Below are 15,635 nucleotides of genomic sequence, written 5' to 3'. Positions count from 1 at the left end.
TTCACCTACCTTTCATCTCGAATAGTTTCACTCCATTAATTGTCAACCTTTTGTCATCCAAGTTAAGTAATTTGGTCATCATAACTCTGATGAGAAAGAATAGCTGTCCTTAACAACCCCATCATTCTGAAACACACCACCCAAATCTAAGGCACATGGTCTCATAAGAACGTGCTTCTTCTGAAATTCTGTTTTTTTAATCATCTTAGGTTTTCCTGATGGCGTTTGTGGTCTATTTTGTGATATCGGAGTCCCTGGCTGTGAAAAAAGAAGGCAGTGGCTATTTCAAAGTCTTCTGGAATTATGTCCAGTGGCTGCTGATTATTCTAACCACCTGTACAGTGATCGTACACATGAGCCGTGCGAGCCTAGCTGACCAACAGTGGGCTAGGTATCTCCAGGACCGCAGACAGTTCACAAACTTCTATCAGATCGCCATCCTCAGCACTGTCTTCAACTGCCTCGCTGCTTCTCTGCTCTTCATCCTCACATTACAGGTAATTAATCAGGAAAAAAGAAGGGTTTTATACACTGGTTGCACCAATATAAACTTAATTTGAGTGGTAGCTTCTATAGACCTGTATAGGCGGTGGGGTTGCAGGAGTCTTGAATTAACAAAAAAATTCTAGAACTCGAAAAATATCACACAAGACTAACCTATGGGACCTCCTTAATAGAATAGTGGTGTGTTTTGATCCTGTCAGGGCCATCCAGTTTTGGTTCCCATTTGTGAAATTAACTAATTGTCTGCCAATCATGCTTCTTAGAAGGAGAAACTGAGGAGCACACCGTAGCCTTTTCTAGTAGATAATATCAGGCCTTTCCCTACCATTTAACCTTTATTGGCAGATAAAATAAAGAGCTTGATATCACCCTTTTTTCCTTCAACTGCAATTAAAGGACAGAGAAAACCTCTAATAATCACCCTTGTGCAGAAGATGGAACTCGAAGAGGGTCTCAGCCCTTAAATTCTTCTATATGCGATATAACTCGAAGTTCAGGTGTCAAATGAGGAACAAGGGTTATCTTTCATCCTTCTGTGGAAAATTAAGACAGGCCGTGAACCATATATTCTTCTTCTATGAAGAAATATAGGAACAAACCTCAGACTTTTAAGCTTCACTGGGAGATAAAATTAGGATTATTCATTATGTGGATGCATTATGTGAAGATGGATTGTAAAATGCTTGCAGCTCTTGATAACCATGACTCCACAGAATGTGGCTGTTTTGATTTTGAGTAAAGAAAAATCTCAAAAACTGAAACAATCAAGAGGAAATGAAGACCTTTGGCCTTTGAAATGTTACAGTCTGCTTTAAACTGGACTTTCAGGGACAATCCCTGGAGGCCAGGTCTCTTGGAGGGACATGGCACTCAATATAATTGAGTATGTGGTCTGCCATCGTTGATGATGGTCTTAGAATTGAGACCAGATAATGAGCTGGAACAGGAAACAGGCACTATAAATGGCGCACTCCCTGAGTGAGTGGAATGATCATCCATCTTTGGTGCTGGAATTTCATTTTCAATATCATAGGCATTCACAGAGAAGAAATAGGAAACTTCCTGAGTGAGAGCAATATGACTTGTACTTATGTGGATTCTTTTTTGGGGTGGGTGACTGCCCACCTCAAGGAGTAATAACACTTCTTCTAAGGGTGAACCTTCAAAGTCACTAAATTATCCTGAGCTCCACCCCCCGGTACTTGTGACACAGAGCAATGAGGTTTAACTTAGGGCAATTAGTAAGGTATTTATGCACTACCAAAACAGTAACAAAAAAATCAAAACTCCAACCAAAAATAATTCCAGCCTGAATTAGAAAAAGTTACATTTAATAAGATTACACTAAAATGACAAAACTCCAGTAAGGGGCCAGTTGATATCAATTTTTTACCTTGTAGGTGAAAATAGTGCAGAAAAGACAAAGCTCAAAGCACTAGTGGTATTCAACGGTCATGGTAGACCGGGACCTAAGCGTGATTTGAGGCTGACTACAATGGAGCACGGGTCAAGTACATGAAGTGGATTTGTTCTAGTTTAACTCTGGTAGTCGAAAAGTTCAAAAATGTTTCTAAGTCTCACTTAAGAAAGGGATGTTATCATTTTTGTAAGAAAAATCGTATCCACGTGGGACGTCGTTAAAACTGTAGCTACTGCCATGGAACTAAAAGAGGTTGGTCCTACTGTTGCTCTGCAGGTTATGAGATGTCTTGCACAGTATTGTGTGTTTTTTCAGAGGTGTGAAAATCACCATATGGAATGAAACTAAAATTCGATCCAACACTGTGGAAAAGACAGTCGGATACTTTTCCCGCCAGGTCACTCTGGATAAAAAGGTTTTTAGAAGTTTCCAAACTTTTTTGCTTGTGCCCAAACAACAACAGGGGTACACTTCCTGGAACTCAGGGCAAATTATTTAGAGACTCTCAGGATGTCAGAGTAGAGGCCAACAGCAAAGGCCAGTCCAGGTGCCACTGGTCAGTTGGGCACGTCAGAGAAAGGGCCTCTTGCAGCTTGTTGTATTTCCCTGTAGCCATACGAGTCAGCCCACTGACCTTTGGAGTGGAGTTCTTTGTCCTGGGTACAAGAAGTAGTAGGTCCAGTCCTTCAGGGCTTCTCTCAGGTCACAGATATAAGGTCCAGTCCTCTTCTCATCTTCCACTTGTCCGGAAAGTGTTCTGAGGAGGCCACCTTGGGGCATACATATTTATAATAGGCAATAGCTAGTGGGTGACTTGTAGGCAGTCCCTAATCGATGCTGTAAAAGTTTCCACACCCTAGCCTACCTACTTTTTAAGTAGTTTCTGTTTGCCCTACTGCAATGGGTATGTAGCAGAGTGTACAATGAAAGTTACTTATGTCCTCCCACATCTAACACTAAAATCCAGTTTGAACCTGGTCCTGGACCCACAACAAAAAATTAGACAGAGGTCTAGCAAAACAAAGCAGGGTCTTCAGCAACCAGACAAGTGATACACAAGAACTGTGTTTGATGCCTTTCAGGGGTGCAAATGTTTTACATATGCCTCAGGCTGCTCTTTCAATGCGGGATTCGACTCTGTGGTGTTAACAAGTAGGGCAGCCCATACCTTGACTGTCCAGCTGAGCTCAAAGATGCCAACCATACAGAGCCAAACAGGTCAATCAAAGTGGTCAATTGTATAGATCCTGAAATAATGTCACACCTCTTTACAGTTAAGCATGTGATTGACAGCTGCTGGAGAGCTAATGTAAATTCGGCCTACAGGAGCTTGAGACAGGGGAAAGAAATATTTCTAAAAGTTACTTCTCACAAATGTTTATTAATTCAACAGCACCATTGAATTGTGCTTTTAATAAATATTAAAAAGAGTGGTTAAATAATGTTTCTAGCTGGTCCCAAACCTGAGTTACAGAATTAATATTTTAATCCGTACTATGCTTTTTTGTATAGGACAGCAAAACCTGCCACAGTGAAAATAGCTTTTGGGGTCATACATTTTCTACATGTACCACTTTTAAATGCTATGACCTCTACCTTGTGGGCTACAAGACCTACATAGAGGTGACATCAATATTTAAAAGAGAGGTCTTTGTCTGTCAAAAGGGTTATAATGAAAGATCCCACTGCAGGTTGTACGCTGCAGCAGTCAGGCTACAATGATAGAGCTGAAGCCATGTTTTGTAGGCCCACTCTCTGTATTGGATAATAGCTGCTGCAGTCCACAAGTGGCGTTTAACTTCTAGGTCCTGCGTGCATTTTCTACACCATATACTGCGGACTTACAGGCACGTTAAATGTGTTAATTAGGACTAAGCCAATGTGACCATCCATATCCCTATTCACTTAGCTTTTTAGTCCTTACCACCGGCGACACCCATAAAAAATAATTTTGATTTTCTGTGAGTTCGTTTTAATACACGTTTTCCCTTTATTTGCACTCTGTCCCTCACTCCCTACTTCCATTGGAGGACCCACAAACAAAACACCTCACGCTCCTTCTTTCGGGAAGAGTTGTAGCCCACACTGCAAACCTTGCAGTTGCAGTGTGCAAGAGGGAACCCAATGATGAAGCATGTCACCTTTGAGTGAGTGAGGGTTCTCGTCTTTAAAAGACTAATGCCCTACCCCTTCACCACGCATCTACATTAAGGTCAATTTTCTGACACAATAGAGAACATCCCGATATCTTATGTGAGTATAGACCATGTTTAAAGCACCAGCACAGGCACTTGACTCCTGGTTAGCACGGGTAAAGTGCACAGAGTTCTAAAGCCAGCAAAGTATATCCAGACTAGGGCAAAACAATCCGGAGTGACCATGAAGAAAAGGTGTATTTCCTACAAGACTGCTTGGGACATGATTGAATGAAAGCGTTAACTAATGACAAACTATGTGGGGCAATAATTAGTACATAACTGATTTACCATGTTAATCTTTAATTTTTGTACCAATAATATACACCTACCTTTTATTTTCAGGCCGCTCATCAGCTACGGTTCATCAGACAGTGGTCAATATTTGGTAAAACGCTGCGCAAATCGTCCAGAGAGTTGTTCTGTGCCTGGGTGGCCTTCCTGATTCTTGCCTTGGCATATGCCCAACTGGGCTTTTTGGTACGTATATTCCCTGTATTGTAAAATGTGTCCGAAAGAAAGTACAGCCCACTCACCTATATACCAGCTACAAGGCGATATGCCACACCACCTTAGAACAAGACGCAAGAGTTTCCACGTCCTTGCCAGCCACTAACTGCGAAAATGTGGTGGGTATTGGGGGAGGCGGAGGGGGCAGAGAGGAAAGAACTAGCATGTAGCAAACAGCTTGAAGTTTACAAAATTTTGTTAACGTCTCATAACCCTACATAGGACTGCTTTGAGTTGCTGAGAAATGCTTATCCTTTGACAGTTCTTACTAGTCCTCTGTGTGAGACTAGAGCGGCCATGTTGTAGTTATAAAATGATATCCATTCATTCAGGCATTCACTTCCAGCCATCCAGCCCCAAGAAATCAAGAGTGTGAAAATGTGCAAGAGGGCAAACAGTATCCCAATGCAAGGAGAGAACTTAGCAAGTAAACGAAACACCCCAATTTGGACAAGAGCCTTAAAACAACATTTCAGAGGGAGGAAGGAGAAATAATTTTGTAAAACCACCTTCATTTTCAGGACAGAGAGGGAACAAGAGCCTCAATTGAGGTAAAGCCGGAAATCAAAGCTAACCAGTATTATTGTGTTATGCCTGGACCTCATGGACAACTTGGGACCTCATAGACAACTCCTGCTCGGCACCCATCTATTTGTTGTCACTTAGAACCCCTCAGTGAAAAACATCCCCATCACTCACTGTTAACTCATTAATGCTATATACTAAACATGATTCTGAATGATGGTATGGGCCCTCAATGCGCTTGGGTTCTGTGACAGATACATGCTGGTCCCTATCATTTTGAAGCGCAGAAGGATAAGGGGGATGGGGTGAGAGTGAATACCTCAAGTGGCCATCATCGAGAGGGCGCAGTCACATTTTAGCTTCTTTTTTAGGCACAAAATTGCAATGGTTTCAACTGAGTTTAGATGAATGAGCATTGCAATGTACAGGACCCTTATTACCGGTTTACATGTTCAAGCAGCATGTGAGGGTTTAAATTGGTTAATGGGGTTACAGACTCAGGGTGGAAAGTAGTTGAGGGTTTATAATTCAAGGACAAAATTTGAGAAGAAGTCTAGGCACCAAAGAGGCGAGAACCGAGTGAGTATGGAGCTCTTTTGAGTGAGGCTTACAAAATGGGGGAGGTAAAAAGAGCTGGGGAAGGGGCACCAAGTGGATGCAGAGACAGGAAGGATCATAAAGTGAGTGAGGGTGCACATAGTTTGAGTACAGTCCAGGATGGGTGATGTTACGGAAGAGGGTGAGGCATTTTAAGGCCTCTTTTTAATACTGAATACACACCAATTCAAGCACTAGTTACATATTTGAATGCAGGGCCTCTCACCTTTCTATGTAGATGTGGGTTCAGGTAAATGAGTGAATACTTTTACCCATATGTATGCTGCCTATTAGTAAAGAGTTCCCTAAGTGGATATACTAAATGTGCATTACCCAGGAGATGGTACAGCATTAGTGGGTTCTCCGACAGTCGGCTATAGACACCAACTGCTCGTTCACATGGGAAGCAAGTCTTTGAACTCCATCCAAATACAAGCCTGGATGCTCCTAAACAAACACTGGCAGTGCCTCAATGGCCTCAATGGCTGTGATGTCTATATCTGTGTTGAGGTACCATGCACCTCAGAACTTGAGGGCCCCCAGGATCCAATAGAGGATCACAAACATGTGGCTGCCAGTGAAACTGTTTTTGTGCTGTGCATCCTTCTATGTTTGTCAAAGAGTGCGTAAGAAACTGCAGTCTGTTTTCTGGCAGTGCTGTTAAATGGCCCCGGTCTGTGCATGGCGCTCTTGATTGTGGTTACTGGTGTGAAACCAAGGTTCCTGAACCTCTTTGGTAAAGTGGCCCATTTATCCTTGAACAAATGATTACAATCTGAGACTTAATAGGTTAAAATGGATAGTTAGGATAAGAAAGCCGTATTTGATAAAAAGATGGTAAATGCATGAAAGCATCAACTAGCAGAAAGTGTGAAATAGGATATTAAACCCACCATTTGTAGGCATTCTTGTGGCTACTATTTTGGCTTTATGAGGTCACTTTTGTTTTCAGTCTTCACCCACTGATCCATGTTTGCTTTAAACCCACAAATGATTTAAACTGCTTTACATATCGTTGCTTTCTGTTTTACGTGACGCTACTCTTGTCCTCTCTTCCCACAATGTTGACTATTGCGTTATTGCTTTGCATACTGCTGACATCATCTCTCTCTGGCAGCTCTTCTCTTCAGACTCCAAACCCTTCCACAGCTTTGGCGCCAGCCTCCTCACGATGTTCGATGTGATTCGTGGCAGCGTGAACCTGCAATTGGACCTTCCTTTCCATCCAAGCGTATACCACGTATATTGTCTGAGCTATGTCGTGCTGCAGTCGTGGATCCTGCTGCGACTGTTTGTGGCTACACTGCTGCACAACTTCAGCCAGGTACGGCACAGCATGTACCGGCCTGCCTACGATCCCCAGGACTACGAGATGGTGCAGCTCTTTCTCCGGCGCCTGCGGATGTGGATGGGCATGAGCAAAGTTAAAGAAGTAAGTGTCGCCCATCTTGTGCACGTTATACAGGCTGACGCGATGGGCCTGGGAAGTGGAATAAGCAAATGCAACTAGAATGGTACAATCGAAAAGCAAAAAATAAAAAAACATTCAGTGATCATGAATATGCTACAGTTAAAAACAACTCCCACTTCGCTATTAAATTTCATTCACTGTATTTGTCCCAAGGAAAAGAGAAGGAAGGAAGCGGCCTAGCGTTGCAGTTGTCAACAGTACAATTAAGAGACCAGTGTGCCAATAATAGGTTTCCTAAGTAAACAAATTGCCTGATCCTTGATAAACTGATATATTTCCTTTTGCCTAACTTCCCAAGGCGTTTTGTGTCTCCCCAGCAGTTTAATGTTAATTGCATCTCCGCTGGCTTATGTTCAGTAAATTATCCTAGTCCACCTTAGATTGCACTCTGTTCCTTATTCGGGTTGGCCATAAATATGACTAGGTGATATTACACCGGGTATGACTTGATACTGCAGTGAAGTTCCCCGCGAGTATTACATCTAGGCGCAGTAAAGGCATTAAAATGACACAACTGAAAGAACCATAACTGGGTCAGCAATGCTTTTGGGAGACCCAAAAATAAGAGTAGGCCTTAAAAAGGCAGATGCTTAGATCACCGTTTGAGTAAAATTAACCTAGTGATAATTTGGAGATCTGATGTGTTTGTCCTGCAAATATTGAGAAAAGCTCAAATGCTAAACGAGGCGCAGTTGTGTAAGAAATATATACCATTCAAAGAAGCAGTGATAAGAAAAGAACTCCAAAGCACCACACTAATAATAGTAATAATAATAGATATAATTATAATAAATCCATTCTAACTGCACGTCTCATTTCTTTATAAATGTAAATATCACAATTGAAAAGAATGGTATTATGGCCATACATCTATATTCCAGCACTGTAATCTGCTGCATGTGGATAACAATGCATGACCGTGAAAGTCGAGCATCAAAGATGTACCATTGTAAAACAGTCAATCTTCTCATTCAAGCCTTGAGCATGACTGTTTAGCTTGAAATCCAGTTCTGTTTGTGAAGATGACAGTCTGTCTGCTTCCCTGCCATTATAGCTGAGGGTGATCGTTTCGAGAGTTTGCTGTTGAGTAGCATGAGTAGCATGTTTCACTCTGTCAAAATGTTGTAGTCGTAGTGTGTTTTGCTTGTGCATCCTATTTGTTGCGTGGTGTTGATTTATCCTTAGCCTAACATCTTATTTGGCTCCCCCATACACTATTACACCACATGAGTATATGCTCATTAATATCACAATGCGAGTGGGATAGTTCATGTGTTTACAAATGGTGTGTGTGTGTTTGTTGCAATAGTGGCCCCTGCACATGCCACACTTAAGTGCATCTTCACAAGAAAATATCGGAGCGCGGAGCTGCGGCAAATTTGGAAGCGCTGCGCTTCGACATTGTCAAAACACAGGGATGCGCCGTATTCACCTAACACTGGCGCAAATAAAGCTGCCTAGCGCCAGCGCAGGCCCCCTGGCACCATGGTTTAAGGGTGCCTGCGCTGCAGGGTTGATTGCTTATTTGCAGGAAGGTTTCTCATAATGGAGATTTAATTAAGAATTTCTCCTTGTTGCGCCATTCTAGCGCCTGCTATTCCATGACATTCGTTTTTGGAGCTGCCTCAGCCATGTAAATATGGGGCAGCATCAAAAAGCAATGGGTGTTGCGGTGGAACGCCAACAGCAACACCCATTGCACGCCCCTTTGCCACAGAGGACTGCAGCGGAAAGGGGCATATTTACACGGTGGCGTTAAGCCACGCAAAGTGGCTTACAGCCACCTTGTAAATATGGAAAATGGCGCTGCCCCAGCAGAGCGTCAAAAAATGTAATGCCCCAGTGGCACTGAGGGCTTCTAAATATGCCCCTTAGTCTCTCATTTGATTGTTCCAGCAAATTGTGACATCTGCACAAATCCCAGGGAATTAGGAGTTCTAATAAAGATGTTCATTTTAGGTATGTCAAGCTGCCAGAATTTAAAGTAACAGAGGGGGCAGACCCAGAAATTATCAAGATGAATATCGAATATGCTTCGTTGTTCCCGAATTAGGGCGTTATTGTGGTCTTCTGCACTGGGCATATCTAGTAGAGTGGCAGGACTTACCTTGGCATGAAATGGTTTGTACTAGTTTATCCTGAATGTTCCGGTTTCTGTGGAATGGAAGTTGCTGCAATGGTTGGCCAGAATTGATGTTAAGGATGTGCCAAGTCCAGTTTACTGTTTTCTGTACATGATTGCTCAATTGATGTGCAAATTATTCTGAATACATAGGCAGGAAGGCCAGAAAGAATGATACTTAAAAGCAGATTAAGTGGCTGAGTTGCCTGGGTGCTGCTGAAAGATTTTAACCAGGTCATTAGGTTGCTGGGACTAATCAACCATGGCTTCTATCCCTTTTGCAAAGTGATTTTGGCATGAATATGTGATTTCAGCAAATCAGAGTTGAATGATGTCCCTACAGAAGGCTCTAGTGAGCAGCATTTTAATGGGCTGTTTCACGTGTTTCCACCAGTGTGCAAGCCTCCTGGGTTTTAGATCTCTTTGGACTAGCTAGTAAGCCTTTGAAGAATATGGCTTGTGATTTAAAACACGAAATTTCCCCCTACTTTCTATCAATCCTTTGACTGATGTAGAAAGAATCATCCATTATCTTGATGTTGGGGGGGCTCTCTAGTTTTACCGTGCCCTTGGATAGCAGGCCTTGAATGTATCCACAGCCATTTAGGTGCTGTTGTGTCATGCAGAATGTTATTCTGTCAAGCTTCTTCAGCCTTTTAAAGTCTTACATGCACATAATGTGGAGCATTATTTGCAAGGCAGCCAGATATACACTGATATAAATAATGTTATTGGACAAAGTGTTCAATTGCTTGCTTTCAAGCCTTTAATAAGAGCAAGTAGGTTGTTTGTGTCGTCTTCATGATGACTCCCAGCAAGCTGATCAGAAAGCTTTTGCATTATTTTCATTAATATGCAAGAGGAGAGAATGGGGACATTGGAGTAAGTGCAAGACGCCAGCTTTTGTGATTAATATACTCCTCTCCTACAGTCGTGCTGCCTCCTTATAAACCACCCTCAAATTAGGACTGACAGAAGGGAGGTGGAGAAGGGGTCATTATTCCCTGGGCCCCACACTTGTGCTTCAAGATTTATTTATATGTTGTACTGCAGACCTGTCATGTCTTGTCTTTCCCTGCAGAACATATTTTTTTAAAGTTTGAAACAGGTCCTGTGGGGACCACACTTAAGTCTGTGGACCCAGCCCCCTGACATGCCTGCTGCCTCCTACACAGCTATCTCTCTCGCTCTCTCTCATCTCTCCTCCCTCCCTCTCTCTCTCTACCTACCTACCTCTTTCTCTCTCTCTCTCTCTCCTTCTCCTTCCCTCCCTTCCTTGTTTTTTAATTCAGATGGATAGGAAAGGACTGCAGCTCTGTAGGCTGTGTAGAGTAGAAGGTGCCGAGTACTGTATGTATTACATTCACTACAGTGAGTAACCTGTACCTGTTTAAACCACAACATCCTGTTTCAAAATGTATTAGTCATTCAAGCATTATTTGCACCAGGATCTTGGAGTCTTTCAAGCTTCTTATTCTTACAAAGCACATATATAGGTTCTTAGAATTCCACATTATTACCAGGTAGACATACAAGGGGAAGAAGATCATCTAATTCTCACAGAGGAGTAACTTCACAAGGTAGAGGACCTTTTATCCCTGCAGAGCACAGACACACAGGAAGCCAAAATGTCTTGTTTTCTAGCATCACAGGTTCACAAGAAACTCAAAAGCCTTCTTATCTCATGCATGGTTGGGGCAAAATATCATAACTAGCAACTCTGTTAATGTATTTTGGTCTACTGATCTCCAATTAAAATCTTGACTTCTTTTTTCTAGTTTCGCCATAAAGTGAGGTTTGAAGGAATGGAGCCATTACCTTCGCGGTCGTCCAGCGACTCCAAGTCATTTCTGGGCCCTACTCTCAGCGCCGCATCGGACACATCATCTGCCTCCCTCTCTTCAAGTCAGCTAGACAGCCTGAGCACGGTGACTGTCTCGGACCACCCTGAGGTTGACGCCAACATCCAGCGACTTGTGCCCGTATTGGAGACCTTGTTAGTACACTTCGACCGGGTGAATGAGGCAACCGAGGATGTATACCAGATGGAATGCCAGCTGGCCGAGGCGCAGAGCCGCATCACTAAAAAGAAGTACGTACGCATGACAGAGGACCTCCTGACCAGGTACTGCTTGGCAAACAACTACCACCTGGCGCAAAGACGGCATCGCAGAGGGAGGACCAGTCCCAGCAGATCCACTCCAGTGCTAAGACCTCAGTCTTTGAGAGTAACCCCCATTCCCGCTGTTAGTGCCTCCCAGCGCCAAGGAGAGAGCCCAGGTACTTTACGAGGCAGACCTGCACACACTTTCATGGGGACAGAAGCTGTTTCTGCCCTGCTGCCCCATCAGAAGACGTACTCTGAGGGTGCACCAGCTAAGAAAAGGAAATCCTTCCGGACCAAAAATAAGGTGCATCCCAGTGTGGGATAGGACATGTATGCATGCAGTAAAAACTTGTTTGGGGCAACCACTGCTTACAATGCATCTGCTTTTGCAAGGTGAGCTGGTAAGGAAGCAACTCCTTCCTTCCACCACCACATGGGATTCTCCCACTTTCAAGAAGCACAACATGGGGTGCTCACAATCTGGCTTCTAGTAAGCCGATGGGCCAGTAGTCGCCTCCCCCAACAACCCCTTTTTTGAGGAGAGTGATTTTCAGGGGGACCATATTTCTACCTATGACATTTCGGGGTTTTACCTGAAATTTTGGGACCAGTGACTGTTTTTAGCAGACAAGGTTTTGATCCCGTCTCGGCAGCTGAAAAAAGGTAGGGCGCGGCTCCTTCTAGTGTCGTGTTCCTTTTATTTCCAAACAGCGGTACAGATTGCATTTCCATGTTTCAAAGAACATGCAAAGCCATATTGTTGTCAGTGGCATCAGGGAACGGAAAGTTGCACAGAGAAGCTGGAAAGGGAATATGATGTGTAGATATAGGGGAAAAAGAATAGAGTAAGATAGTACTCTATTGTCTTTTACGATGAGATGGGAGTGAGTAACAGAGATGTGGATTGTATGTCATAGTGGACAGGAAGAGGATGTGTTGCAGTAAACAGCAAGAGGATGTGCTCCTGAAGAAGTCATTGAACGAAGCAAAGTTGATGGCAGGTAATTATTCGGGGTTGCTCAGAATTGCCCCTCAAGGGTACACAAGACATTCAATAACCCAGAAAGGTTTTAATGCTGGCGTTAAGACCTAATTGGGTAGTGGTGCACCAGTGACCCCTCTGCTGCCTGGACCATGGGGTGTTACAAGATGGAGTGTCCGACAATTGTTTGAGTTAATCGGAATGACCCAAAGCACTTAACCGCAAAGCTTAGGGCGGCTGCCTTAGCAGAGACTGGATGTTTCATATGAGATCACAGGATTTGAGTATTTCAATTTTAAAAAAATGTAAACTTGTTTTAGGGCTGTAAAGCAAGATATGCTATGTAAAGCACCTTATGGAGGTGTGTGCCTGTGCATGCTCCACTTTGTATTCTTCTTGGCCAACGAGAAACAAAAGATTGCACCAAATAAATACAAACATACATACACCATGCTAAGACCCACCAGCACCATCGACAAGCAGCTGGAGGACATTTTCACAAAGTTGCTAGGCCCTGCGCTTGGAAACATGGAAACAGCTTGGAAGGTGGTGGACGCTTTGTTAATGTTGGTATCTAGTATAGCTTTTCTCACCTGAAGTGTACTGTAGCTTACTTTCCAACTCTTCTGGATTAGACAGGAGGCTCGACTTTTTACGGTAAATAGAAACGTTATTTTATTTTTCTCCTGCTCACAACTTCACCCACTCCAATTTCAGGGGGCAAATTACATTCCCCTGATTTTTCATCCAAATATCCCTGATAAATGTCCTCAAACGTTGGCTTTTGTGATAGAGAAAGCAAGTAAAAGCACAGGGATAGTTGTCTCCCTGCACTATATTTGATGTAATGTAAAATATTTTAAAAGGTAGAGCACAAAATATTTAAACTATAATGCCAATAAGTAATTCACGCAGTATTTGCTGGCACTGTGAACCGCAAGTACGGGAAACAGTAGGAGTTTGCAAAAATGAACTTTAACAGCGCAGTTCCTGTAACACATTTATCAATTTAAAGCTGAAAACAATCATGTGTAACGTAATGCAGCCACAAGTAGGCAGTTGAAGGTTCCAACTTCTGCAGAGCAATGTGTCCTCCTTTGGCCCATAATGCTGACCGGTCATAGAAGAAGGACTAGCGTGAGAAAGACTGCCGGCAGTCCTTCTTGCAGCCATCTTGGAACAGGGTACGTGCAATTCAGTGCAATAAGAGCGCCTCTTGTAGAACGCTTATAGCCATAAGCTGTAACAAAAAATGTTTTAAAAAAATCGAGAACTTCCTTTTGCTACAAATATTAATCTGTATAGTTTGAAAGTATTGTAAAGCGCTTTTGTAAAAAAGTTTTTAAAAACAGTGGTGTTAGTTTTAAGTTGTAATCTTTTTTTCCTGTTAACCCCTAAAAATATTACTATACATTATCATCTGTAAATTCCCACATCCCTCTGAACGATGCAATAGTAGTTACGTGTCAGAAGATATATTATAAATACTTTGAAATTTTGCAAAGCCCAACTAAAAACAATGGAATGGAATTCTATCCATATCAATCACCGCTGGTTAGGAAGCACTGACCCAAACAACCTCATTCATCACCTTTTTTTGTCATCCATTATCATATCTAACACTGTTAACTTACAACAGCATCTTTGCATTTTTATGTTGTCCCAGACAAAGTGGTCAACCTGCAAGAGGCTAAATCAGTTTTTGAAATTTTATGATTAGCAGAAATATTTATGATAAAATTCAATTTATATTCAATTTGTGCTGAAGCTCCACATGCACTGAATTAAATTCCTCAGTTTCTAAGATGACAGCCATGTTCATGCGCATTAAACGGCAGCTTTGTCATGATGGTCCTTTTGCTATAGACACTGTGGGTCCTTTCTAGAGAGTAGAGCTCTTATATTTGCCTTCATTCCTTGTACAGTTTTGAGTGTCCAATCCTGTTTTGTTTAAGCAGCAGTGCTGCCCCTTGTGATCACTGAGGGCAAACCCTTAGTATTTCAGTTGCCTGCAAATCCCTTCAATTTTGAAATCAACATAAAAAAAAAATCTGCAGGTTTTTTTGTATTTTTATTTTGTGTGGGTGGTTATTGTATTCGGGCAAAAGTGGGTGTTGGGAATTTATTTTAAAATTGTGTCTTCTTCATAGAATGTCTTGTCGTAGCAAACCTATAGCTCTGGTTTACTTTTTATACATGTACTGCTCAGCACTTTAAACTTTGCTTCCTCTCAGATAAAGGCACATGCACAAACATCTAAACCATGATAATGTATCATAAGAATGAACAAAATCAGACAGTATTTTATCTTATGCTCTCATGGTGTGAAAAGAGGAAACCCGGGCCTGGGAATATTAGCCAAGCTGGTGTTTGAAGAAACATATTAAAGCCTCGGTGGGAATGGCTACATATTCAAGTTAGAGCAGCAGCATACTTACACATTAAAAATAGTTTGTGGCAATTAGACGCAAACAAAATTATGCAGCGCTGGTCATGGTGAAGTCTCGCTGATTCTGGTGAAAGGAGAAGTTCATGGCTCAATCAAGGCTGGGACTTATGGGTTGTGACACTTCCCCCTTCGCCAGGAAGAGCATTAAAGAGGGTTTACAGTGCCCATTTGTGTGGGTGTACATGTCAACAAATGGAAACAATTTGGTCGAGAATCTATGTTTTTTGGCAAAGTTTCCTGTTACATAGTTACAAAGATTCACCCCAGGATTAGATGTTTTTTGGATATCCAGTTAAAATATTGACAGACAACATCCAAGGTTATTGATTTGGGATGAAGATATTGATTGACAAGGAATAAAATTGTCTAAAATAATGTCCCCTATTGAAAACTTAACAACCCCCCCACACACACACATTGGAACAAACATTGCATGTGCCACAAATAATCAAAATATGGTCTAAGCTGCCATTTTGGAAAATGGCTTTTACGCAAAAAGTGAGTACATAGGCCTGTGCCTATTGAGGTGACTGTATCGGAGGAGGGAGGAAGGCCAGGTGGGGATGAAAAGAAGAAACTTCTAATCCCAATATTTCATATTTCCCACCCATTTCCCAGTTCACACCATGAGAGTCTGTAAGTACCTTGAATATAAAATGTGTATATTTTTGTAGGTTTATGTTTGCTATATTTTCATAGCACTATACCAGGGCTGATCGAAGACGTGTAGATAACACTATGTTAGGAAGTTAT

General features: G+C 42.2%; 1 protein-coding gene across 1 annotated transcript in view; it reads left to right on the top strand.

The window, feature by feature from the left end:
- The window catches only part of PKD1 (polycystin 1, transient receptor potential channel interacting), a 408,256-nt gene extending 393,773 nt beyond the window's left edge, over window positions 1–14,483 (top strand). Inside the window, exons 43-46 of the mRNA XM_085629406.1 lie at window positions 210–497; window positions 4,465–4,599; window positions 6,869–7,183; window positions 11,123–14,483. Of these exons, the coding sequence (XP_085485532.1) occupies window positions 210–497; window positions 4,465–4,599; window positions 6,869–7,183; window positions 11,123–11,776 (1,392 nt within the window). The 3' untranslated portion in view covers window positions 11,777–14,483. The remainder of the gene's footprint in view (window positions 1–209; window positions 498–4,464; window positions 4,600–6,868; window positions 7,184–11,122) is intronic.
- The last annotated feature ends 1,152 nt before the right edge of the window (window positions 14,484–15,635 follow it).

This window comes from Triturus cristatus, chromosome 10, assembly GCF_964204655.1.
Source record: "Triturus cristatus chromosome 10, aTriCri1.1, whole genome shotgun sequence".
Classification (NCBI taxonomy): Eukaryota; Metazoa; Chordata; class Amphibia; order Caudata; family Salamandridae; genus Triturus; species Triturus cristatus.
The sequence above is the reverse complement of the archived record's forward strand: the minus strand, read 5'-3'. Positions and strand labels throughout refer to the sequence as shown.